Source organism: Melopsittacus undulatus, chromosome 3 (assembly GCF_012275295.1).
Source record: "Melopsittacus undulatus isolate bMelUnd1 chromosome 3, bMelUnd1.mat.Z, whole genome shotgun sequence".
In the NCBI taxonomy this organism is placed as follows: domain Eukaryota; kingdom Metazoa; phylum Chordata; class Aves; order Psittaciformes; family Psittaculidae; genus Melopsittacus; species Melopsittacus undulatus.
In genome coordinates, this window is record NC_047529.1 from 92,992,706 (window position 1) to 93,019,406 (window position 26,701).

The following is a 26,701-nucleotide window of genomic DNA, read 5'->3' on the forward strand; positions in this document are numbered from 1 at the left end:
TGTTAGAGTATCAGTTTCTGAACATGAAAGCTTCAACAGGTTTCAATTGCTACTGACACTGTCCTGTATCCAATAAAAGAAATATATTTTTACTGCAGAGGAAAATAACTTGTTTCATGCTTCTCACATATTATCTTTATTAAACATTTGGAAAGATATGCATCCATTTATTATATTAATAATCTATGGCTTCTTACTTTGCAAATGCTGGTTGAAAGTTCACGAGAGCAGGCTTTTCTGTGAACTTTCTGTATTTATAATTTCAGTCACTGCAATAAATCCTGAGACTATTGCCTGCTTAGCAGCATCTTGCACTGTACCCCAATGGCTAAAACAGGGAAGCTAGGAGCTCTACATCTGAAAATCTTAAACTCTCTGAACAGCTTGATTGGAGTTTGATTTTCTTCTTAAATAATGCAAGTTGTTCTGAAGAGAACATATAATCACAATTATCTGATAGTCAAATCCTTGGTGACTAACATACAAAGCTCCACTACCACTAATAGAGGTTTCATTTGAGCAAAGCTTATTGCAGCATTTTGTAGTCGCTAGAAAAAAAGTGTTCTTTGTGCGTGCTGTAGTTCAGAGCTGTAAGGTCTTTGTGAATGGTTACTCTCAAAGCGCTACAGAAGTTCCCCGGTTCAAGGTGGCTCCTGGCTCCTCGGAAAAATGAATGTGGGTTTCCAGCCTGGGAGGAGAGAAATAAGTGAAAAAGGAGCATCTTTGGGCTAGGCAGGACAGGTCTGCCTAGTGTGCAGCTCTGCAGCCAGGACCAGTCAGTGCTAAGCTGGTTCAGAGAAGGAAGAAAGGTAAGTTGCTGTCCCCAGTAAACACAACAAGCATCCATTCATCCAAAATCTCAGTCACAGTAGAAGCTCCTACACTCCTATTTGTCAGAGCAAAAGGATTTTCAGATTATAAAACCAGGAGTCGCCATGTGGTCACCTAACCACATAATTTAGGACATAGAACATCCTTGAATGTGAGCCAGTTTAAACTTGAGTGCATTGTGCTAGATTAAAAAACCCAACAACATCTATTCTCGATTTAAAAATTGCTAATGGTAGAAAAGCCACAAGAACCTATTGCCATCCACGCCAGTAGCAAAGTATTTCCCTGGTGAACTGTGTGCCTTTTCCTCCTGCTCACTTGTCCAGTTCCAGCCACCAGATCTTTTTATATCTTTATTTGTTATATTGGAAGAGTGTTAGTCCTGAAGTAAACACTTACCGTCTGTAACCAGTAATCCTCTAACCTTTTCTGGATATGCTTAAAAAATGTGTACCTACAGCTTCTGCCAGAAGGTGCTTTCTGGTCTTTTGGTTGCTCTCTGAGCTGTTTCCTGCACCCTGTCTGGTTTTCTGTCAGCCTATAGGAGTGCCTAAAGCAAACACCATGCTTTGGAGCCCAGCACACATATGGGGGAAACAAGTCAACCTTGCCAAAAACACAATCCCAGGAGCCACATTAGTTTTTGACCAGTTTGACCCTGGTGTTCATGTCTAGCTGATACCTGGGACATGAGCTGGCATGTCCCATTTAAGCTCATTGATCCCCGGTTAAGGGTGCTCCCGACAGTATGCGCAGCCCCTACATCTTTTTTATCTGCATCTGACTCTACTTTTCCCTGCTGGATAAATGACTATTGCTCAGTCATCTGACATCAAATGACAAAGCACCTCAGTCTTTTTCTTCTGAGTTCCTTTAATCCTCATTATATATGATAACCCTAGCCTTTGCAACATCTGCCAATGTTTTGATGATTTTATTCTCTTACTTGCCCTTAATACTACCTCTGTTACTAATAGTAAAATGACTACCATATTTTTGCAGGACATGTAAGAAGCAAAGGTGTGCACTGTTGAGCTGCTCAACTGCAGAAATGATAGCTAGTATCATTGTTATACTGTGTAGCCTCATTTCCTTGAAGTTATACATTATTATTCACTTCATGTCTAAGATATTATATGGAGTTACTGTTCCATATTTTCAGCTCAAAATAGGAAGCTCTCTCAAAAGAGAGAGGTCTCTCAAATGATCCAAGGAAGGCTGGCAAGTAGAAGACATTTTCTCTGATTCTATTATGCTTTTCAGGTAAAAGTGCCAAAGTTATTTATTAATTAATCAGCTCCGTGAACTACTTGAAATGGTATGTTCTGCATGTACTAGTTGAATTAACATATTATACGTAGATAAAATGAAACCACAACAAAGACGAATAGAGGTTTCACAAGAATTCAGTGACAGACCATGAAGAGTGCTCTGGGAGAAACAGGGAAACTCTCTGAGGCCTTGTTTTATTCAGAAAGGCAAATCCACTTTCTTTCTCTCTGAAACTGGTTCATACAAAGCCTCAGCTCTACGTGTCAACTCCACTTCTGTCTCCTCTTTCAAATACAGACATCTTTCGATATGCTTGATTAGTCTCTATTAAACAATTCCCATTAGAGTGCCAGAAAGACACACGTATCGCACAGAACAAAATCACATGGCTTTTTCCACATGGACTTCTGCAAAAATAACCGGCTACAAATAACCAGGGATGCATATTTTCCATGATTCATGCTGCAGAACCCACCATAGGCTCTGGGACTGTTGTACAGAATCTAAGCTTTCTCAGGAAAAAAAAAGTTATGAGGCGGTCTGATGGTGAGAGAATCTTTCCCAAACAGGAACTGAACATGAATCAAGTTGGAATGACTCAGATTGTTTTTGTGATTCTGCAGAGAGACAATCTGAGATAATAGCTGGGTTGTGTGAACTATAGCTGTAATTTATTACAATCAAAATTCAAAATACAATGACTTATATTACTTTGCAAGTTGGGTTTTTACTTTTACTACTTATATCAAGAACATTGTAATATTTCTAGCCCTTCTGTGTGAATAAATACTTATAGAAGCCCTCTGCATGCTTCAAAGGCAATCCGAACAAACATAGCAACATCCTTTTTGTAGGCTTGGTGAAGTACATTTTGGGAAGAAGACAGTACAGTTATAGCAGGATTGAGTTATGGAGGTAGGTAGCCAGCCTTAGGACACTGACGAATTTATACATGTAGAAGCTTGAGGCTTATGACAGAACATTTCCCTTCCAGAGGGTGAGAAAAAAAACCCAGAAGGAATGACTTGGAAGAATAAGCCTGAGCCTTTACTTATGTACATAAATTAAACATGATACAAAGAAGGAACAAAAGCCAGGCTATTTGTGTTTCATAAAATAGAATTACTGCCCAGGTGTGGCAGCTAGTGTAGTGTAGGCAGCACAAAGTATCAGTACAGCTAAAGGACATCTCTGATGTTTGTGTGTTGTACAGGCAGGTTAAGTAAACGGTTTTAATTTAACCAACCAGATCCCATGACTCAAGGTGAGAAAAATTCTTCTTTAGTGCTGTATTCCATCCTTAGCCAGAAAGCTGTTCCCAATCAAAACTATATTTATCCATTATTTACCAGTTTAGTCAACTGAGGACAAGCTGTTCTGAAAATATTTGTTTAAATCAGCCAGCCAGGCAGCAAGAAGGAGAGGAAAGAAAAAACACAACAGAAATGCGTCTAAAATTCCAGGGAAAACCTTTCTGTTGACATTATCAGGATTTGGCCAAAACCTGCAATCAAGGAACGAGAATGATGGCTATTAAAATAAGGCAAGCAGACTAGAGATTCTAAAGAAAGAAGAGGCAGAGGCAGGAAAGTAGTGGGAACTTCCCAAGTTCTCACTAAAAAGGGGAAAATGAAGGTGCAGCTGCAAATAAGAAATGAAAAGGAACCAAAACTGGAAAAGTAAAGTAGAAAATGTGTGATCACTGATTTTAATGGATAGAGACATCAGGCATTGGCCTTGCCTGCACGTTTTCCTGAATGGGCACTAGAGCCACAGGCTGAGCTCAGTATGGCCAGGATATTGAAATAGCTGGAAAATTTAGAGAGATTATTCATGTCTGAAGCTTTGGGAAGATCACATCTGGGTAATAGTAAAGGGAAATATTTTATCTTTCATTTGAAATTAAGCTCAGTTTGGAAACAATTGGAGATTTTTTTGTTACAAAACTATGTTTGGGGTCTGCCTTTTGAGAGAATATTTTAATTTACAATTTTTACCCTGACAAAATTATTTTAGTGGAGCACAGTGAGTGCAGTAGGTATGTATCAGTAATGACCATGAAAAGACAAACACCACACAGCAAGCCTTATAGGATTCAGGAAGGACAGGATCTAAGTTTAACCACAAAGAAATGCGAACATGTTAAAAAATGTGTCTGAAATGAAGTGACTAGCGAATCCTCCAAAAATCAGTCTTTGCAAAGACAGTAAATGTGGAAGGCATATTGTCTTCTTAATCCATAACAGACTGACACATCTTTTGAAGAACAAACTGCAATTCTTTCTAAACTACGAAGCCTTGAAGGGAGACCAGGCACGGATTTACAAGCCAAGGGGAAAAGGGCCTTTATCCGCTTTCCTCTTGCCCCAACCAGCCCTCCCCATGCTGCTTCCTAGCCTGTTTTTAGAATAAAAACATACAAATATGTAGCCAGCGGAGGGATGGGGGGATGACCAGAGGATGGGTAGACAGTAGATGGAGGCCACTTGTTTTTTTGTCACCCTGTTTTCTGGTTTGCAATGCAGCAGCTTTACTTCTCTTATCACTTCTCCCCACTGATGATCTGTCCTTCTTGAGTCAGCTTCCACTGCAGTGAATGATTTCCATTTTTAGTTTACCATACATAAGTAATTATGACTTTCCCTGTGGACGTGGGCAATGAGCTTGCAGTCTTGACAACCACATGATAAATGATGGAAGTACATGTTGATGCTCCAGCTCATAGAAAAACACAAGCCTCCAAACCTTCCAAACGTGAAACAACCTTGTTATCCCAGTTTTACAGACATCAACCAGGACAGCGATGACTCATCATAGTAAATATCTGTTGTGTGACCCAGATCCAATTTTTCATGGCCACCACGTTCCTGCAGCACATTCAGGTATCAGTGTCCTCATGCATAGCAGCATCCTCCTCACTTTTGGGTGTTTGCTCATGTCATGGTGTGCCTTGTCTAAGGCCCCTATACTGCTGCTGATGCCCTTCTCAGGCTCAGGCTACTCCACGCACATGGGCACCATAGTCCAGTTTTCCAGATAAGTAGTGTATTGGTCTTTCCCCTGCTATGTACATACAAAGGGATTCTTTGAACAAAACCAAGGAATAATCTTGCCAGAAGTTCTCCAAATTCTTGGGGAATGCAATACACAGAACCTGACTGACAAAAGCTGCCTTAGTGGCAGACAGCTATCTCAAATTTGATCCTTTTCCAAGTGTGGAACTGATTTTGCTAGCATGCTACACTATTACCTCTCAAAGCAGCAAAATGCCTGTGTAGGATTGCATGAAAAGTCACACAAAGCCTTACTACCAAGGGGAAAGAGTAGTCAGTAGCAATCTCACAAAGAGTTATGCTTCAAAAGCATCAGCCTGTAGGAGTCACAGTAATATTCAAACCACCAGCAGCTCCCTTGGTGTGATCAGATCTGCTTTTATCCAGCAGCAGCTGAGCCAGATTTTGAGCCAGCATTGTTTGCACACAAATTAGTAGAAGTAATAGCAGTAGTAGAAATAATAATAATATTAATAATAGTAATAATGATGTCTGCCCCTCCCCATCACTGACATGGAAGGCTTTGTAAAACAATTTTCCAGCACAGCTGTGCCAGTTGCACACACACAGCACATCTGTTACATCTGTTTCACAGGATGTGCCACCAGCAGTGCCACATGACATACCAGCATGCGAAAAGGCACCAGCAGACTTGCTGTAGGACCCTGTGAGGTGGGGCTGTTGTCCCTTCTGTGACGAGAGAGGACTGCCCAGCCTGCAGGACAGCAGTCAGTGATGTGCAGCCTCCTGTTCCTGCTTGCTGTCCACACACACTGCACAGAGGTACACAACTGTCCTCATTCACCTCTACAAGCATCAGGCTGACAGTGACTAATACAAGCTCTATATTTTTCTTTATGAGGAAGATTTTACATTCCCAAAGAGGAATACAGTGTCCCATTGTACATTTTCAATTATCTTGTCTGTTTTTATAAAGCTGGAAAGATGGACCAACAAAAAACACCTGGGATGATGAATGGTTTTGAATGTCTCCCAAACCCCAGCTTTGAACTAGTTACTAATGCCTAAGCAGGTGCCTATACAAGCCAGCTAGGAGCAAGCCAGAAGCGGGCGTGTTTCCCTGCTCTCAGAATTGTCCTCCCATCTCTCAGCTGAATGCAGCACTGCCTGGGCACCAGCCCCTAAGCCAGGACAAAGACTAGATGGGGTGATGGTGTGGACAGCAGCAGGGCATGGTCACGTTTCTTAGTCCCGGCTGCATCACACGAGCTGGAGCCCAGCAGCCAGCACAGCTCAGAGCTGTGCTGCACTGTGACAGCCCTCCTCGATCCCCTGGGAAGCTATCATTGCTCCAAGCTGCGGGAAAACCACAACCAGATCCGATGTTTTCGGTTTCTACTGCCTGCCCAGCCACATCAGACTGTCTCATTTTTAGCAAGTGATGTAGGCATCAGTGAATTCTCCAGATATTAAAAGACTATCCTTCAGCCTGCTACACCACCTCTGAATGTGGCCCCCCACCTAGACTGCAGCCCTTCAAGTTATCCTTCATTTGTTTGTTGGTGTGCTCCCTTAGATCTGCAGATCGCTTTGATTATTCGAACATCTGGAAGCTGTCACATGCTTTTTTTGACCGTGACCATCTGAAATATTACCCAGCAGGACTTGGGGGGAGACACAGTAAGGAAACAAAAACATCCTACTCATGAGAACATGTGGCAGGAATTATCAAATGACACTATCCCAAAGGGGAGTGCTATATATCCAAGCAAAGACAAACTTTCTCTCCATCCCCTAAAGCCAAGACAATTGCTTCCCATAACATCCATTCCAGACAGAAAAAAAAACATTACATACAAATACCTAATATATTTTTTATTAAACATTATGTTATGAAAGTTGGCTATTACTAATGGGAAAAAAGCATTTTGAGTTTCAAAGCTGAAAAGTAACTCCCCACATACATGATTCTCCATAGAATAGCCTCTCCAGAATGGTTCAGCATCTGAGGTCATGAGGGTGCATAGCCCTGGGTTACCTGTTGTCCTCACAGCCAGACTGCAGATTCTTTGGGAAAGCTGGAATGTGATATGCAAAAGTGAGATGGAAAAGGCTGGAATACAGTCAGACTTCCTCATCAATCCCATCACACAGTCTGGGGGCTCTGGAGAAGAGGGTAAAGGCAGCCCAAAATCAATGTAAATGAACCCCATGTATTTGCAGCACCCACAAAACAAAATTTAACCATGCAAGTGGAAGCCCATGAAATTCAAGCACCATTTTTATATTCAGTCTCTCATTCTTGTTCTCAGAAACAGATAGCAACTGAAGTGGGGAGAGCTGTAAAGACCATACCACTGCAGTTTGGTAGTGGTTAACCACTGATATTTTAGCCTTTGCCAAGAGATTCCCCCTGGAACCAGAACTAGATGGAAGTGGGTTTCCTTCTGGCCAGCCTCTTTGCTTACAGATCACAGGACCAAAATCCCAGTGTCCTGGATGCAATCAGAGGAACAACCGGAAGCAGCACTCCCATGCATGACTTCAAAGCCCACCTTCCCCATGGGCAGCCAAGCTGGAGGGGACTCTCTGCTTTTTCCACCCAGGAACATACCCAGGCTTCCTCAGGCACTTGCAGTCAAATCCGTGTAACCACTTCTTCCATCAGTCCTCAGACTTTGCATGTCCCCAGACTCAAACCAGACCTTGATGTACTGGCTGTCATTGTTTCTTCTTCATTTCAGGCTCCTTTCACATTCAGTGGCACATTCATTATTTAAATCAGTGCCCAAAGCTATTGAAGTCAACTTAAGCCAAATGTATCCTGATACAATCCCAAAGACTTAGAATTAATTCATTGTACTGCAGCAACATCGGTTTCTGGGAACCGTCTTAATGGAGACACCTTCCTCTGGTGTAATCTAACAAAATAATCCATGTTCTTTTCATTGGGATATGAAGAACCATGGAATCATGGAATGGTTTGGTTGGAAGGGACCTGAAAGATAATCTGGTTCCAACCTTCCACTAGCCCAGGTTGCTCAAAGCCCCGTCCAATCTATCCTTGCACACTGCTAGGGATGGGGCAGCCACAACTTCTCTGGGCAACCTGTGCCAGGGCCTCACCACCCTCATAGTGAAGACTTTTTTTCCTAATATCTAATCTAAATCTCCCCACTTTCAGCTTAAAGCCATTAAGCTGAAATCTAAAGTGTAACCTAAAGGAAAATGTAGTATATTCCATGATCAGTAAACTACCGTTGGTCTCATCCACTTCTATTGAGCCGATGCAATCCTACACCAGCCTCAGCACATAACTGCCTCCTACTCGGCACCTAGTGCTCACTTCCAGCTCCCGCGTCCCTCTCTGCCCCCGCCTGCATTTCCGCTTTGGGACCCGGCTCCTTACCCAGGAGAAGGAGCTCCAGAGGGGAGAGCAGGCAGCGCCTGCAGCACCTCCACGGGAACGGGCAGGATACAGCCTCCTCCTTCCCCCGTGTGTTCCCACTCGGGACTGCCGGGAACAGCCTCTGCGCCGCGTGGGCTCGCCCGGAACCGTTCCTGCGCGCACCCACCAGGTGTCACTGCCGCCGCGCCGCGCTCCCAGCCCCATCCCTATCCTTGTCCGTAACCGCAGCCCCATCCCCAGCCCCATCCCTAAACCTATCCCTATCCCCAGCCCTATCCCCTCCTTCCGGCTTCTGGGAAGAAGGCTTTAAGGGGCTCCTGTGCTACGTACAGCTGGCAAATGTTTTGATTGCTGATGCTGGAAGTGAAACTGCAGTTGCTGCCCAGCAACTTGTACCATCACCATGGCTCAGGGTTTAGAGAAGGAAAATTAAATCGGGTTTGTTTGTTTCCTATGAACATCGGTTCTCGGCATGAAAGTCAGCAAGACACAGCAATGGAAAAAAAATAAAACAGGAAAAAAAGAGGCATATGATCACTTCAGAACTATTGCAGGGGAAAAGTGAAAAAAATGATTTTCACTTTCTTCCTTTCCCATTCTATGCTCTACTTATATCTTCCAAATAATGGGCTATAATGGATACCAAAAATGCCCCATCCAATAGATTTCTATCATCAATATTTGTCATATTCAGCATTACACAAGTCAAAGTAAGTAATACCATTCAGGTTACTCATTTTTCCTCAGCAGAACTAAAATTTTAGCAGCACTGAATGAGAACAGCACTGATACACCAGGCATGCTGGTGCTGCCTTGTCCATACCAATATGACAGAAGAGTATCCAGGAGAGCTCACTGTTAGGAGAAGCTGTTTCTGCATCACAGGAAGGTCTACTGCTGACAGCTCCTTTCTGCCAGAGTAAGAAGTAGGCAGCACGAGACCGTGAGACCTCAATAATGATGAGTAATGAGCTCCGTCCTGGTGCAGCAGCTTTCAGGAACTGGAAAAGGATGCACCTTCTATGGGCAACACTGGACTTTTTCACCACGCTGGGCATGGAAAGGCCTTTTCTTTTCTTCTTTTTTTCACACAACACAATTGGGGCAGCACGTCCAAAATCTCTGTTTAGATGAAAAATAAAAGCAGCAGGCTCTACACATTTTGAAGGGTATGTACAACAAAGTCCTCCTCTCTTCCCAGGGCTGCCCCCCATGTCAGACAATGCCACCAAACACACAGGTGTCCTGTGGTCTCTTGCTCCTCTTCTGTTTTCTCCTGATGCTTTACTAGTCACAGCATTAAACACAGAATAGGAGGAGAGCAGCTATCAATGATTGCTCTCAAGATAGAGAAATAAATTACAGCTATAACAAGAGGCAGGTGGTGGGCCTTGATTTCACTATCCCAGCTGTTACTTTAATGCTCCTTTTTAATTTTTAACACTCTTCCTTCTCCCTCTCCCTCTCTCTGTTTTATTCCTTGAGGTCTTCTGGCCTACAAACCCTTGCTTTTTTCTTTCTCATTAAAAGACACAAAGGGATCAAAGTCACTCTTCCTAGTCCATGCAGTTGATGGAAAGAGTTTGCCTTCAAAAGTTTTCTAGAAAGAAAGGTGAATTCCCAGCACATGGTGTGCTCTGGGGCTGGAGAAGTCCAAACCATCTTTAAAAAGAAAAACCCCAAACCCATGCTACAGTACCAAAAAAGTACCACAGTCGACATCCAGCTAGAAAGCACAAGTGTACCTGCAGAGCAAAAAGCAAGTATACTTTAAAGTCAGTCTTACAGGTTTCACATCTCTGATTTCAGGGGAAGTATGCTGGGAGTTTGGGGCAGGGAGAAACAGTGAGAAATGCCAGCAGAGGCATTGAAGTGTCAGCAGATGCTCCATGCCCCCTGCCGATGGGAATTCCAAAGTGCAGTTTTAACACGGCAATGGGGTTTAAGCAGAGAGTAAAGGCCAATTTGTTTTTCTACTCAGCTCTGACCAACAGCAGAATAAATATCTAAAATTCATAAATTCCACATTTTTTTTGTTTTGGTTTTGCCATTTTTTTCCAATAAAATGAATACCGTTAATACACAAGTATACAGAAACAGTGGGTGATATGGGTCTGTATGACTTGAATTGCCCTTGGAAGAAGCCCTTTGGAAGAAAATATAAGTATGACATTTTAAGTCTTATCATTGTAAGAAGAAAATAGAGATAGCAATGAAAATCTCCCCTACACACAAATGCACTGTTGGGAGAGCAGCAGCAGCTACTGCCTCATGCCTGGGGTGTCCAACAGTGACAGAAAAGGGTGAGGAAAAAGATTAAGAAGGGAAGCAATGGAAGAGAGATTAGAGAAAGCCTTGCTCATCAGGAACCCAGCAAGGTTATTGAAGTACTTCAGGTGAGGTGCAGGAAAGAGTAATGGAGCTACCCAAAATGACCTAGGAATTACAACCTTAATTGTTTCCTAAACCCAACTTTCTGGAAACCAATTCCCTTGCAATATCTATCTAATTATCTGCACTGTATTTTTAGCAGCTTACTTTGCTGCTACTGTCACCTTTTAAAACACTAGATAATTTAAAATAAAGTCTATCCATTGATGAAATTCCACATTTATATCCCTTCACCCCCAAAACCTTATCTGTGATGTAGGTACAACATGAGCTTCCACAAGCCCACTCGTTATCTTCACTGCAGCTACCACCCAGACCACTATAGACCAGGACTTAGAAATATTTCCTAGTCATGGGCTTAAATTTTCCTTCCTGCTCCTCACAGACTCTTTGATAAGAGAGTAAGATTCTCTGCATCACTGTGTGGATCTCCCTCACCTTGCTGTTTCCATTAAAGAAACTGAAGCTCCCAGTGTATTTGGAACTGCAGTTCCTGGAGTGAATGACATGAGTATCTGCCCCCTTCCTTCCCCCAGCCCAGGGACACCGGGGGGTGTGATCCTCCTGGTACAAGGGCTTTACAGAGAGACTTGGAGAACAGTTTAAACAAAGGAGGCAACATTACTAACAGCCACTCCATGATCTATTGCTGTGCCATGGCATGCCAGACTAGCTTTTGAAGGCCTAATCCTTAATCCTGCTGACCAAGTAAAGATTTTATGAACCTCTTCTGTCTGATGCACAGAGGAGCTTAGGGCAGTACCTCAGGTGTTTAGAACTGCCTCTGCGTGTTTTTGTCTGAATCCTCACCAACATCTCCAAGAGAGAGGAGTTTGGGGCAGCAGTGGCTGGAGGAGCTATGGAGAGCTGGTGGAAGCAGGGTGGGGAAGGGAAAGGCAGGCACCCATAGGCAGGAAGATCCCCTGAGATCAGATCACAGTCAGGGCACATTCTACCTCAGCCCTGGCCCTAGCACTGGCCTGCTTTTCCTTTAATGCTTTTTCTTTCTTTTTTAGCCTGTAATTTCTTTCAATTCCAAGAAAGATAAAACAGAGGAGGGAGTGTAAAGAGCATTAGTGAGCACCATAGGAACACACAGAAGGGATCAATGGAGCGAGGATCAGGGGAACAAAGGGAAAGGAACATAAAAGATGGGAGAATCCTAAAAAAGATGTTACTGAGGGGGAGGAGAAGAAAGAGAGTCTAAAAGAAAAGATGAATCATACAAAGATAAGCACATCAGAAGAGATGAACTCAAAAAGGGTCAAAGATTTCAGGTTATACATTCCTCTCAGCAAAAAGGTAGAAAAGTAAGTTACACTAAATATGCCATTGCCACACATCTAAAAAGGAAATGGGAAAAGGCATAAAGATGTGTATATAAAAGATATGTGCATAATGAAATGCCTCATTTATGTGACATACATGCAGAAGAAGCAGTCACAAGGTTAAGAGGAAGGGTGGCAAAGAGTATCTATTTTGAAAGCTGACATCTGTGATGAATCTAATGAGAGATTTCAAAATCTAGTCAAATCAAACAAAAGCCAATGAAGGTGAATGCAGCAGAATATATTCTGGGAGCAAAGAAAAAGTACAATAAAAATTGTGCAAATGCCACTAACAAGGTAACATTTACAATCGTGTCTTAATGTTTGATATTTACTGTCCGTGTCCACACTTGTAAATAAGAACTATCATCTAGCATTTGAGCAGGTTCTCTGGATTTATTGTCACAGCAATTTCTCTTAACAATTTATGCATACAGATCCCTTATGGCAAATAGTGACAATGGTACTTGCTCTCATTCATGCTTTAGAGAATCATGCCGCAAATTCTTCACTCTCACCCACACATAAAGATACCCCCAGGTTAAAGGACTACAAGTATTTTGCAGGTTAGAATCAAAAAAGGAAAGTGATCTTGGGAGAAGAGATAGATGGTTTGAAAAATGAGGATACTACTCAATGGACAACAGAAGAGGCCTCACTGACCGGAGAAGAGTTAGCTACACACAAAGGAGAACAACCACCAACGTTTTAGTGCAAAGGATCTGGGCATCACTGTGCCACATAAATAAACTGGCACAGTTCAGTAGTGGCCACCTACTGCAAAAAGGGCAATCTCACAGCTGTGTGTACAGACAGAAGTACAACAGCAATCATCTGTCCTCCTCCTGTAAAACCTGTGTGGGAGCCCTGCAACCTGCTCTGGGCACTGTCCTGCAAGAAAGCTGTAACACTCCCCAGGCTGGAGGAGAGAAATTAAGTCATTCAACACTTCAGAAAACAGCAGCGAAGAAAGCAAAGGAGGCTGTGATGTTGCAATGGCCATTTATGTACTTGAGCAAAAAGATAGGGAACATTTTATAGTGGTTGTAGCAGCCTGGTCAAAAATAAATGGATAAATTGAAGCAAAGAAGATTTAGTTTAGATACCAGGAAATAAACTTCATAGTGGCAGAGATAATGACTAGAGAGACTCTGCAGTTCTCAAGCCAATGTCTGTACAAACAAACCCATCTATTTGCACACGTCATCTGAGGACTCTACAGAACAGAACAAGGAGGGGGAGCTCAGCCCCAGATAGATCATCCTTGCTTCCCCTCCGTCTCTGATATCGGGAATTCAGCCTACCTTCAACTCGAGACAAAAGCATTAATCTGTTCAGCACAGTCAGATCAAAAGGCAGATTGGTACAATTCATAACCACTTAGCAATTTGCTTATATAAATTGTGGACATGGAATATGTTCAAAGAAGATGTTGATAATTTCCCTTGAACATCTTGTAATTAAAGCTTTATTTTATATATGTTCCTATAGCTATTAACTTTCCTTTAGAAAAACTCCTGTGTTTTATGCACCTAATCAGACCAGTGCTAGTTCTGTGCACAACATCTCTAGCTAAAAGGGACATTAAAAATACGGTAATTTGAAAATTTAAATTCAAACAGCTGTTAATCACTTAGCAGAAAGATAAATAATTGGAAGAGCCACACATAAATCACTGGTCATTCCCAACTCCTCTTTCCAGTTACTTAAAGAAAACAGCCTTCCCTCAGGTTAGTTGTCTGCCTTGGCGTTATTATCTTGTTTTTATAACTAAACAACCTAAATGTACTCCTATAAGTCTCATTTTCTGTAACTGATTTTAGCCCTCCAGTTCGTTATTTCTCGGGGGACTATTTGGCATTTATCTCATTATTTCAAACAATATAAGGGATACAATCTGAAAAAAAGTAATTACAGGTACTTGGTATTAATTGCTTTCTAGTCAAAAAAACTGTCATTAAAGGGCCAGCTACAGTTGATCTTGTCTGACTTTTGGGTGGGTTTGATTCTAGCTCCACATAGAGAAGAACCTCTTGCTCTTCATGACTCAGTTCCCCAGTTCTCCTTTGTTGGTTCTGTTCTGGTCACTACAATTAACTCTCACTTCTTACTCCTGCATTCACCTCCAGCTCATTAATTTTTGGCCAGTCTCCATTACTGTTTCAGCTCAGCATTTTGCAATTTCTCTTGTTACTGTTTAATGCCTTGTTTCTCTCTCTTTGGTTTCATAGGATTGAAGGACAATTTTCAATTGCGCCTCACAGAAGAATGGGTGAATATTTTGCTGTTATCAGATAGGTGCTAGGGAAGCTCACATATACCCCAACAGCTGTTTTTCTTCCCAGGCTGGTCTGGGAGCACAAAGCCATCTCAAGGCTGCAGCATCATTAGCAAACAATTCTTTCCCCTGCAGGCTTAAGAGTTGCTTTATGCACAGGGATGCATGAGGAACAAGGTGCCTGATGAACCTCAGCTTCTCAGGTGGAAGATCTCAGCACTATGTTATTTTAATGAATATTACAATTAATATCTCCCAACAGGGGGTATTTGCAGCTTCCTGGGCAAAGCCAGATGGCACTGACTAATGGCTCTTCTGCAGGAGAGAGGAAAGTGATCTCTCCAGATTGGGTTGCTCTCTTGGTCCTTTTTACCCCAGCAGACTTGTGGCCTCATTGAAATTCCTAATAGGTATATTACAAACAAGCCTTAATCTGAGTTAATTCTGGAAGTGGACTTCACATAGAATCATAGAATAGTTAGGGTTGGAAAGGACTTTAAGATCATCTAGTTCCAATCCCCCTGCCATGGGCAGGGACACCTCACACTAAACCATATCACCCAAGGCACTGTCCAACCTGGCCTTGAACACTGCCAGGGATGGAGCATTCACAACTTCCCTGGGCAACCCATTCCAGTGCCTCACCACCCTCACAGTAAAGAATTTCTTCCTTATATCCAATCTAAACTTCCCCTGTTTAAGTTTTAATCCGTTACCCCTTGTCCTACCACTACAGTCCCTAACGAATAGCCCCCCTTCAGATACAGGAAGGCTGCTATGATGTGGCAATAGATATTCAGCTTTTTCTCTGAGGGGAAGCAAAAGGAAGTTTGTGCCTATTTGGAGTTTTCAGTCCAAGTATGATATCACTGGCAGGTGACAATGATCAGGTGAAGTAGCACAAGTTTGCAGACAAACCCTTTAAAAATCAGCTGGTGGACAGATTTTGTTTGGGCCAAATTCACTCATGTAACAATGGAGTTGCATCACTTGAAACTACACTCAAATGAAACCTTAATAGAGCTCCCTGACTACTTTGAAATCCTTATTAGTATTGCATCTTTTTACTTTGCAGACACTGTGTTAAAACCTGTGCAAATCCAGGGAAAGACAGCCATTCAATAGTGATTTCGTATTTATTAAAAGGGCACAACTAGCATAAGTACAAAATGGGTTCAGGTATACAAGTGCTCCACATCTTATCAGCCAGTTGGTGTTGCAAAGTGATTTGGGGTGGGAAATCTTAGGGAAAAGTTGTGTGAAGTACCTAATGCGTGAATTTGAAACATTAGTTATTTGAAGGGAGTGATTCTTGAAAGCAGACACTGGTATCTAATCAGTTAACTCCTAAGGCGAAGTAGGCAATATACCAGCTGATGCAATTGGTGGCAGAAGGAGTTTGGAAATAAATACTTCTATTTGGCACTGAGAAGTGAAACAGAGCTCAAATTTCTGTGGATTGCCTGGCCCCAAGTTCCTGCCTCAGAGCTCACATTTCTGTGGTAAAGGAAAATAAAATCTCAGAATTTAAGATCTGGGGTTCAGTGTGGTTATTTATTAAAATTCATCTGGCCTCCCTAGACTGAATATTTTGAGTTGACCTAGATGGAGCTCATGACAAATTCAAGCTCTCATGCGGCATTTCCAGTGTTTTCTAATAAAAGCTTTGTAGAATTATGCTAGCAAAACCTGAGACACTTGAAAGCAGTGATTATCATCCTAGCTAGAAACCAGAAACACAGTGGCATGTGAAAACAAACAACAAATAAAAATCCCAAACCTCCAGAAACCCCAAATGAGCAAAACCTGGGGAACATCTATTCACTGTGATTTATAATGCATTTTGTCCTGCATTCATCCAGGCTACATCTTTTGAGATGCTGCCGCCAGGGCTATGGCTGCACCAGGCTACCAACAGAGCCAGCAGAGAAGTGAGAATTCCCTGCAGAAGGCAGCTCAGCTCCTTTCTGCCTACACAGCTGCTCTCTACAGGAGCCCTGTCCCTAGCAGCAACAATGCAGGTAGGTATCTGATGTTAATTGAAGTGATTCTAGCATTACTGTATTCAAATTTATTTGTATTGTGTCTCTGACTGTCACACTTTGTGCATTTTTAGGTTTGGTAGTCACTTCAAAACAAGACTTCTGTTTCTCAATATTAAAGTCAGTATGACAGATGGTGCTAGAGTTGGTTGTCCTGAGTCTCTCCTGTGTACTGATAAAAAGGCTTGTTAGTCCTATGCACCCTACAATGCCCTGGAGGCATCAGCATTTTGTTGTTTGACTCATTGTTTTTGTGTTCAGAGTTCCGCCTACCCTCCTTACATCATCTCTTCCAGTCAAAACTGCTGTTTCTTAGGCCAAGCAGATTTCTGGTTAAAGCTCAGTTTAGCTTCAAAAGATCCATATCTGCAACCTCATGGGAAAACATCTACATGCTCTCATAAACCTGGCAATAGGTCTCTGTGAGTAACCTCAGCAGCACACATTCAACAGCACACCTGAATAGAGCCCTTGAATTAAAATGACAGCTTCCTGGGTTACTAACCAAGGTTTGCTCTACAGACAATATGCTTACCATTCCCAAACCACTACCTTTTTAAGTTTAAAACGTTGCATTGGATCACAAGCGACAAAGAGGAAGAAACACTGTCCTTCCTGTTTAGCAATTATGCACTTGTGTTCTCAGCCAGATTTGTTCATGTCTGTTCCTAAAGAAATGCAGTTCAGTCGACCTGGTCTTGGGTAGCGACTGAATCACTGTGCAGGCTGCACTATGACAGAACGAGTCTAGCTTAAAGAAAAGTTTGCTTATGTGATGATGAGCAAGCTGGAAAGGTCTCTCTGCTGCTAGCTTGATAAAAAGAAAAGAAAAAGTAAATTATTATCAATAAAGTGTGTTTGATTAGGTGTCACTGAGAGAAAGAAAATGCCATTTCATGTCACTTTTTAGAAAGCACAAGGTGTGTAACTTTTGGGGATGATTTTGCTCTTGACTAATCTTCAGATTCAATATTAAAATCTCAAACTTCCCAAAGGAAAGAGATTCTGCATCTTTTAATGAAAGATAAAACAACAATATAAACATACACAAATTTACAGAGAAAGGATCAGCTTTAATACATCTGGAGTAAAAGGTGTTCTTTTTTAAATATGGTATAAAAATAAATGCAAGAAACATTAACAGAGAATATACAGACAACAGACAAAGACACAGGCTTTCTTTCTCAATGTGAATACATCAGTGAAATGAAACCTTCTGTGCTAATTTATTGTGCAATAAATGTGATGCCATATGTATATTTATTAATATATGCATTTTTTACATTTCTTCCAGGTTTTGATTGATTTTTTTTTAAATAAACTGTGCCTAGCAGAAGCTTTTTTTCACTGTACTTCAGCTTGCAGAAAATAAAAAGACACAGATCCAGCTTGATATGAAGGAGGAAGTGAGCAGACAGTTTTCGAAATGGTGGCATCGAAAGGCTAGAGAGTCCCTCGGAGTCTGTAATGCCTTAGTATACACAAAAGAAAACAAGTCAGGTCCTTGCTCATGCAACATCTTGTTCTACTGTCCTCTGAGTCAGGCAATCAGTGAGCTACAAAGTATGTATAATGATTTGAGTCTGCTTCCATGCTACAAGGTGATCCTTTTAGTAGGACTGCACTAGACTGGTTAACCTCTTTGATGTGAGCGATTTCCCCTGAGGAAAAGATAAAAACAAAAAACAAAAACAGAAAACAGAGGCATGATCACTGCAAACCTGTTCATCAGCAACCACTCAGTGTTGCCACATCACTGTCAAATAACTAGGGGCACCAACTGGAGTCTGTCAAATCTTAAACCACCAGAAACCCTTACGCTGAAACACCTGCACTGCCAGCCAGCCAGGTTGTTTCACAGAATAAACCATCAAATTTAAAGGCCATTTTTTGAATGAGATTGGTTTTGGCTGATGATAAACTAATGCTGAGGGTCTTGTTGTCAGTCATACCCAGAACTTGAAGAAGTAAGAGTGCCTTGTGCTACAAAGATGAGCGTGCAAACTGCAGTAGCTCTGTCACAGAAGACAAAAAAACTACTTTAAAGTTAAGAAAGTAAGAGGCAGATTTCATGTAGGTGAGAAAGCAGCTTTTTCATGAACGCAGCTATTGGTTTGCTGAGACTTTATTTACTAATTATAAGGAACACTGGTCAAGTGTACCACATGTGACTGCATAACACTGCATTGAAGGTGTTTGGTTTTCCACACTTTTATTTTCCTCATCATTCCTCCTTTTGCAAGGATGCAGTTTCAGTTTTACAGTGCGCTCTTTTAACAACGTATAATGACTGGCCCTCAAGAGTTAAGCCTACAGCATGAAGAGGATGGTGTTGGGTGTGTCACTGTGGTACATTTCAGGCAGATTTGAGCTTTAGCTGAGCCAGACAAAAACCATGAAGCCACATAATAGGAATTAGTTCTCCTAAGACCACATGAAAGAATCAAATCTCCTAGGGCCATCCTGCTATGGCTTTGATGCAACAGAGGCAGAGCTGGCACAGCAAGCTTACATCACTCCTCAAAATACCACTGGCATACCCTGGTAAGATAACACAAATAGATCATAACATTAAATAAAAGATGGCTCTAAGTCTCCAGTTAGATACTTAATACTTACATTTACTGTATTAATTTTAACTGCACAACTCAGAAAAGTTAAACTGATTTCAAAGAGATTACAGTAAGAAATACTGTAGCTATGGGGAGATGTTACGTTTTCTTCAGTAAATGGTAAATTAACTTATTCTGCCATATCAATGAGTTAAGTCATCTGCTGTATTATAACTCAGTAGAATTCCACAATTTAATATCTATTGTCATTATTAATCAAATTTATGTTCACAGGAATTTACAAGCTTTTTTTGAGCATTGGCTCAGATGCAGTATATCAGAGTAGGTCTTCACAGAAGTAAGAGTAAATATTTTATTTTGTGTTATGAAATACAGGATGAAAAAAAAGAGGATGAGTATTTTCCGTACAATACAATTTTGAACGGAACTCATGATCTGCATTGTTGGGTTACACTGCCCATCCATCAGGTTCACTGTATCACCTGACAGTACTAATACTCTCTGCTTCTGAAGACAGAAAGTGTTCTTCCTAGCATGCTCTCTGTCCTGTGTTTAGCTTTAGTTCTGTCACTTTTTACCTACATTAAATTCACAGCTTCTTGACCCTTGTTAAAACTGAAGTTATGTTTTCCTCTAATGTAACAGGAGAGCTGTTATAGTGAGACATCTTTTCCTTTTAAAAAGTCAAAAGTCTCAACAGTTGTGTGGCACTGGAATACAATTTCAAACAGCATGTCCAAAATTCAGTGTTTTGTTAGCCAATTCATGATTGTCAGCTTGGACATAATCTCAGAAAATATTTAGCATATGCTTACTTTTGCCTTTCATTAAGTTTTTATGCTTCATTTTAGAGGTCTATAGGCTTGGCTACTTTCTGTAAATATGTATGAGCTCCCTCTAACACTGACCTGCATAAATCAGTTAAAACAATCAAACCAGGTATTCTCTACTAGTTAGTAAAACTATTTGCTCAATACTGCAAAGCTGCACCAGCTTTTATTGTGGGATGAAATATGTGAAAATATTGCTTTTGTTCTTATTCAAAATTTATTATCTGAGAGGCGTACATTTCATGGAATTTTTAGATGATCCATAACAAAATTCTAGCATCTCAGGAATTAATTGTGATACCACATAAACTAGGAAGATTTGACCTAAAAGCAGCACAAAACCTAGCTGTTAGTTGATCTGACTTGTATAACCTTACTCTACATATTATTTGAATTTTCCCCTATAGATACTGACAGCTGTCATGACTTTTTTTTTTCCTGTATTGTACATCACTTTTTTTCCTGAATATTGCTGTTTTCTGAACACTTTTAAGCCCTACATTGATAGGAAATTCTTGGCATGGTCCTCTCCTTCACCTCACTTCCCTGCCTCAGAGAATATTACACTTCTACGTATGAAGTCTTCATCTGAACAACAACAACATATGTTCTTTTCCCAAGTATTAATAGTTCTACTTTATCTTATAGTTGGAAAAATGATAGCTTAGAAGATACACTGTCCTTAAGAGATTTTCCATGTTTACTCTGAATCATACTTAGTTCTGGGATTGGGAAAATAAGCAGATGTATTAAACACAGAATCCATGGCAGCCCCAAATACAGAATTATCCCACCTTTTTATTCAGGTCTGCAGGAATTTGTTATTTTTCAGTTTACAGACTGTTTATTTCAAATTCTGTTGCAGAGTATACTTTTACTTTAGCTCTGTACGTTAGGATTTCAGAATTACCACTTCTAGGAGATTTCCAGATTTACTCAATTCACAGGCTGAAGTAAAGATCACCCCTTGTGGGTTGTAATTTAAAAGCTGAGCCTAGCTATTTCTTTCAGATACAGTGTTAATAGCATTTCCACAAGTCAAATTTTGATTTAGGAATATACATCTAATAATCCACTTTTTAGAAGTGTAGAATATGAATCATCACACACAGGAAAATGTTTCCTGTGCTAATGAGATTAAAGAATAATTGGAAAAGAAGTCAGAATTAGTAGCAGGTATTTATCTGAAGAATGGAAAGAAGATCCTTAATATTTTTCAATATATTCTTCCCATTAATATTTAGAAGTATATGGCCAAATTCTGAACAGGATTTTTGACTGTACTGGTGCACTTCCGACATATGAATTGAAACTCTTTAACAATTTTACTAATAATACACTAACTAAAACGAGACCCACACATCCTGACGAAGGAGTCAGAGATTGAGGAGGCAGCACAGCAGTTTAACAAGTACATCTAAGAATACTAAACCAATTGGCCTCGGTGTTCAGTCCCTACTTTAGTGCATAAACTGTTTAACATAGAATTGTCCTTCTATCTGTACTTTCAGAGAATTTAGGAGGGAAATTACAAAATCATGTGCAGATGTATGAGCTGCTAAATACAAATGTGCTGACTGACCTATTTATGCATCATGACATTAACACCTCAGATTAGCTGGCAAACAAGTCAGCAACAACCTCTGTGGCTTAAAAGAAATCAATATGTAATTTATATAGGGACTAGAGCTGAAATGTATGGTATGGGAAGATCAAATCTTTCCTCTTTAGAAGATTCTTTTCCTTTCTGCTAAGCAATCCTGATGGCTCCTTCTTCATGCTTCTTTATCACCAGCACAGGTGCTACTCCCCAGGACCAGTGCTGGTAGAACTAGAAATGAGAACTTCATGCATCTGGCCAGGAAACAGAGAAAGAGTGTGAACCCTGCTGTGACCAAAATAAGATGCAGAGAGAGAATTGACTCTCTTACTCTCACTATCCTATCCATGACACACCTGCAGCTGGCTGGCAGCTCAGCCAGCATCAGCAGGGGAAGCTGCCAAGTGACGTCGTGGTGCATCACATACCAAGCCGGTATAGAAACAGCCCTTGAGAGAAGCACATCTGGAGAGGCACAGGAGCAGAAACAGTAAGTCCCTTTCTAAGATTAGGTAGCTTTTGCTCCTTGAACACAGGGAAACTGCCTTAGCACCATGCAGCAGGTCAGGATTCTGCTTTGATTTCCACAGCAGCACAGGACATTGCTCTCAGCCACCCATGAAGGTGTATTTCTCTTTCAGACATGTGAGGAGGGGGAGCAGGTTAGCATTTACTGAATTTGGGGCTCAAGCTGTCAGCACAGCTGCAGTGCTAAGTGGTTGCATGTGGAGGAAAATCCTTTTGCTTATTGCAGGGATTTGCAGTCCTCTGTTCATTTCTCATTATGGCCATACCATTTCCTGGAGCAGTCCATAGACAGGAAGGCAGTGGCTGAGTGACTGTGTTCCTATTTAAGCTCATTCCAAATTGGCTGACACTTCCAGCTTCTTTCTCATTTTGCACTGATCTTTACATTTACTGATGAGCAGCTCTCACTTGTGATTAAACTACAAACTCTTCCCAGATGGGGTGTATCTGAAGCATGGGGTAACACATAAGGTTTTCCAAGGCACCAATGCACTAAACAAGTATTTTTAGCATACTTATCCTAGGCCTGACCCCTCAGGTTTTTATACCTCTCAGCAGTTCTTCCTGCAAGTAGCTTAAGACTCAGGTAAACGTTTGTTAGGTGGAAAATGGCAGACACTGGCCTAATACCTGAACAGTACACTCTGGCTCCTCACTTAGAGGGACCTGGCTGTGCAAGTACTACTCCAGCTCTTCTCTTCCAGCACAACAGCTTTGCTCCAGTCACTGCAGGGCAGGACAAGAAGGCCAGTCCACACTGGAATGTCTTACAGATGCTCTTCTTGATTTTCCTCATTAGCCTGGGCATTATTCCTAAAAACCCCTAAACTAGATTTTTTTTTGATTAATAATAAGCTCAAACTAAAAAATTCCATTAATTTATCAGTTCTTTTTAGTTGAAAGTCAATAAGCCATCTTCCTTCTGAAATGGAAAAAGCCTTAATTTCTGTAAATACTTATTTTTTTATTATTGTTTTGTACTTGTTAAATGAGAAGCTTTGTGATTTTGTTTTTCTGACTAGCTATTTTTTATTTAAATTTTAGGAATGACCTGAAGTAAGTTCAAAGACTAAGTAGGATTTCTTTCGTGGCTGTACATTGAACATGAAGTCCCAAATGTGATACTGCATTGGAGCTAATTCACAATGATATTTTCAAGAAAAATCTAGCAGTCAGCAGCATTTCAGTGCTAGATGGACTTACGGTCTGGAACAATAGAGCCTTGTGTAAGTGGAGTTTTACCTGTGCATATACAAAAAAATCCTTGATTAAATTGATATATTGCCTGCCTCCTTTCTCAATAAAGGGACAGATTTTAACATGACAAGAGGTTACACTGGTTTAATCTAGAAAGTTTATCCCTCACTGATAAGAACTGAGGAAGCTATTAGTTTTAATTTCCATCTATGTCATGTTAAGTGACATTGGACTGAGCCTCTGAAAATGTGCTGTTTTCAATGGCCTTCATATTTCACATCTCATGCATGAAATGGTCTCATGTTTTTTCCCATGTGAATTCTTCAAAAGAATTTCAGTTATTTAATGACACAGAAACATCTGATTTCCCTCCCTCCACTACTGTAGCAACCAATGAGATTCTCAGGCTCCCTGACTTATGCCTTTAGCTTCCGTACTCACTTCCTTAGGGAGCTGCAGGTGACTAGACCTTAATTATTCCCCAAAAAAACCCTGAGTTGCTGAGCTGGCCAGGCTGGGGGGAGCACAGAGCATCCTGTCACTGCTTCCATGCCTTGGACTCAGAGCTGTGACACTTGTGGTTGCCCATATTACTCCAAGGCAATGCACTTATCTAACGGCATCATTCCAGTAGTGCTGAAGTGTATAGGCTCTGTATTACCATGCAGTTCCCTGGAGCCTGAATAAGTGAGGCAAACCAAGGATGACTGTGCTTACTACAAAGCATTATGTAATAAATATTATGTATATCAAATGCCAGTTTGCTATCACTTCATCTATACTGTATGTGAATCAGACTTGTTTCTAACACTATTAATATTGCCTATTGTGTACTGCCAAGGGCATTAGTGATTTTGCACAGTAAAATCTACAGAGCAAGCTAAATAGACAATGTTTTTAAACTGAGCATTTAGGGCTTTCATAAAGTGCACCAGCTTATTCAGAGTTTTCTGGAATGATAACTCTTCATTGTCGAAGAAATGCAGAGCTGAGCCTAGGGTTTTTCCATGTATATAACAACACTTTTAAATTTTTCCTATCAGACTAGAATAATGACTCAATATACTAGGTTATTTATACTTCATTCAAGGAATAGTACAGAGGGATTGTCTTTATAAAGTTTCTAAACTTTCTACTTTAACAAATGCTTTATGTAGCAAGTATAACCCATTTTCAGGTATCACTGATCAGGAGCCTCTTATAGTCTGTCTTAAAAAATCAGGTTATGAATTACGAGGTCAACTTCTCAGGCTCAGTCCCTAGATACAAGCAAGGTTCCTGGGTTTTTTTAAATACTTCAGATGGAAAAAGCTGAGGTCTAATTTAGTTCAATACAAACCCACTTTGATATAAGTGAGAAAAAAAAAAAAACTGAAAATTAGTCTAAATTTTCTAAACCATCAGAGCAGAAGAGAAATTGTAATTTTCATCTAGCTAAATGATTCAGAAATGACAGCATTTATCCAGGTTGTAGAAGACCTGTTTCACACCTATTTTCTGTATTAATCAGAAGAACAGATCTATACCACAGTCCCTCACTTCACAGTTGAACAAGTTAATCAGTACACTGTGGGATATTCTGAGAAACATTTCCCTCATACCCTGCTGTACCAGGGTAGATAATTACATATTATAAACTCATCATAACTGAGAATAAGAATAGAAGAACAAGGATGCCTGGTGGCAAGGGCTCCTGGGGCAGTGGGTGATGTGATGTCAGTTGTCTTGGAGAAAAGGTTTGCATCTGAGCATCCTGACAAAGTGGATTAATTTGCAAGCCTCAGAGCTGCCAATCTAATGGAGGATATAGATCTAGCAGTGACATGTTTTACTTTCATACCTGACACGACTTGACAGACTCCACCCGGATTCACAGGTAGTAGTTTGAGGAAAAGCAAAACCACAGTTTTTATTTTATAGCTTTTGCTCTATGAAAAAACAACCACCCTCTTCAACTGAAGCACTAACATTTCACATCCAGAAATCCTCATTCCCATTTCTAGCTCACAGCTGGTTTATTGGGCCTGCCTTGCATCTCTGGCATCCTGCTATTCTGGTACTTCTGCCCTGAGATTAGCACGATGAAAATTGGGCACACCTGCAGGGCATAATGCTTCAGTGTTTGTGCACAGAACTGCTGGTTGATCAGTAACACTGCTCTAAGAGGGATTATCAGAGAGCCCTCTTAGTGCCTCCCAGTCTGTCTTCAGTTTTTCTCTTTTTGTGCTGTATTCTCCTCACATCTGTCTGCAGCTTGCTATTTTTTTTTCCTTATAGCCATCTGTTTACATACTCTTTACCACAACCAACTCCTGATCTGTGGGCTATTTAATCTCTCATGAATAAAAGTTGTTATTTATGCTTGCCAGGCACCATGACTGGGAAGAAGCCTGACTCTCAGAGGTCCCAGATGTACTACCTACTCTCCACACTCTCTTTTATTAACATAGGCTCTTTATTAATATGGAACTCCCTATGGGATTGTCATGTAATTATCATGTACAATGTTATCATATACAATGTTGTTTTGTTGATCAACCTGCTTAAACAACACACAAATCACACTGCAACATGCTATGGCAACACCACCATGCAAAATAGAGGGGTTTTTGTTTCGATCATTGGGATAGTTTCCTTTGTGACTGTTTATTTACTTTTTTAGTGTCCTTTACTGACTTTGTCCCATTGAATCCAAATTTCTTCCTGATTACAGTGGATTCAAAGCATATTACAGGAAGCCTTTACCTATAAGAAAGGTTAAAGAATTACCGTTTTGTTTTAACATGTGAGATATTCCCACAGCCTCACAAAACTTTCTTCTTTCACTATGTTTATTTTTTTGGTTACTAGAAAGTATATATATATATATACATATATATATTTTAAATAGTGGAGGAAATACTCTTGAGCCTCATTATATGGGAGGCAGTTTCTGAGAACTGCTTCTCCTTCCCTAGAAACTAAAAAACAAAAACCATGATCTTTGCTGAAAGCTCTCATATTTTTCATTTCAATACGAACAGCTCCACTAACCAGGTCACAAAAAAGCCACAGACGCACACACACACACAGCAGCGTCACCTGCACAATTCAACAGACAATGCAGACAAACTTGAGTATAATCCAAGATCTTTCTACCTCTTTCATAACAGGTTAGTGCTCGCCCTCAGTGTTGGTGTACAGTTTTTATGGCATGGGAAAATAGGGATGTTTCTGCCCTACAAAAATAAATGCGTTGAATGCTTTAGTTTGCACTTTCACAATGTTTTAAAAAGTCCAAAGAAACCGGATAAGTAAAAGGAATCCCACATATCAGGAAATCAGCGGATCTTTTGGCAGGTGGCAGGAGAATGCCCACTGCAAATTTACCAGCCTTCATTTTTACCTTTGTGAAACAGCTTCTGAATA

The 26,701-nt window shown here is 40.7% G+C and overlaps 1 protein-coding gene across 4 annotated transcripts in view; it reads right to left on the reverse strand.

The window, feature by feature from the left end:
* Nucleotides 1–526: 526 nt before the first annotated feature.
* Nucleotides 527–26,701, reverse strand: part of RGS7 (regulator of G protein signaling 7) — a 246,072-nt gene continuing 219,897 nt past the window's right edge. For 2 of the 4 annotated variants that reach the window (XM_031046229.2, XM_034060468.1), the window contains one exon: nt 26,437–26,511. In XM_031046229.2, the coding sequence (XP_030902089.1) occupies nt 26,437–26,511 (75 nt within the window). Of the gene's footprint in view, nt 689–17,564; nt 18,037–26,436; nt 26,512–26,701 lie in introns of those variants that run through there. The other 2 variants (XM_005146007.4, XM_031046228.1) reach the window with 2 other exon arrangements.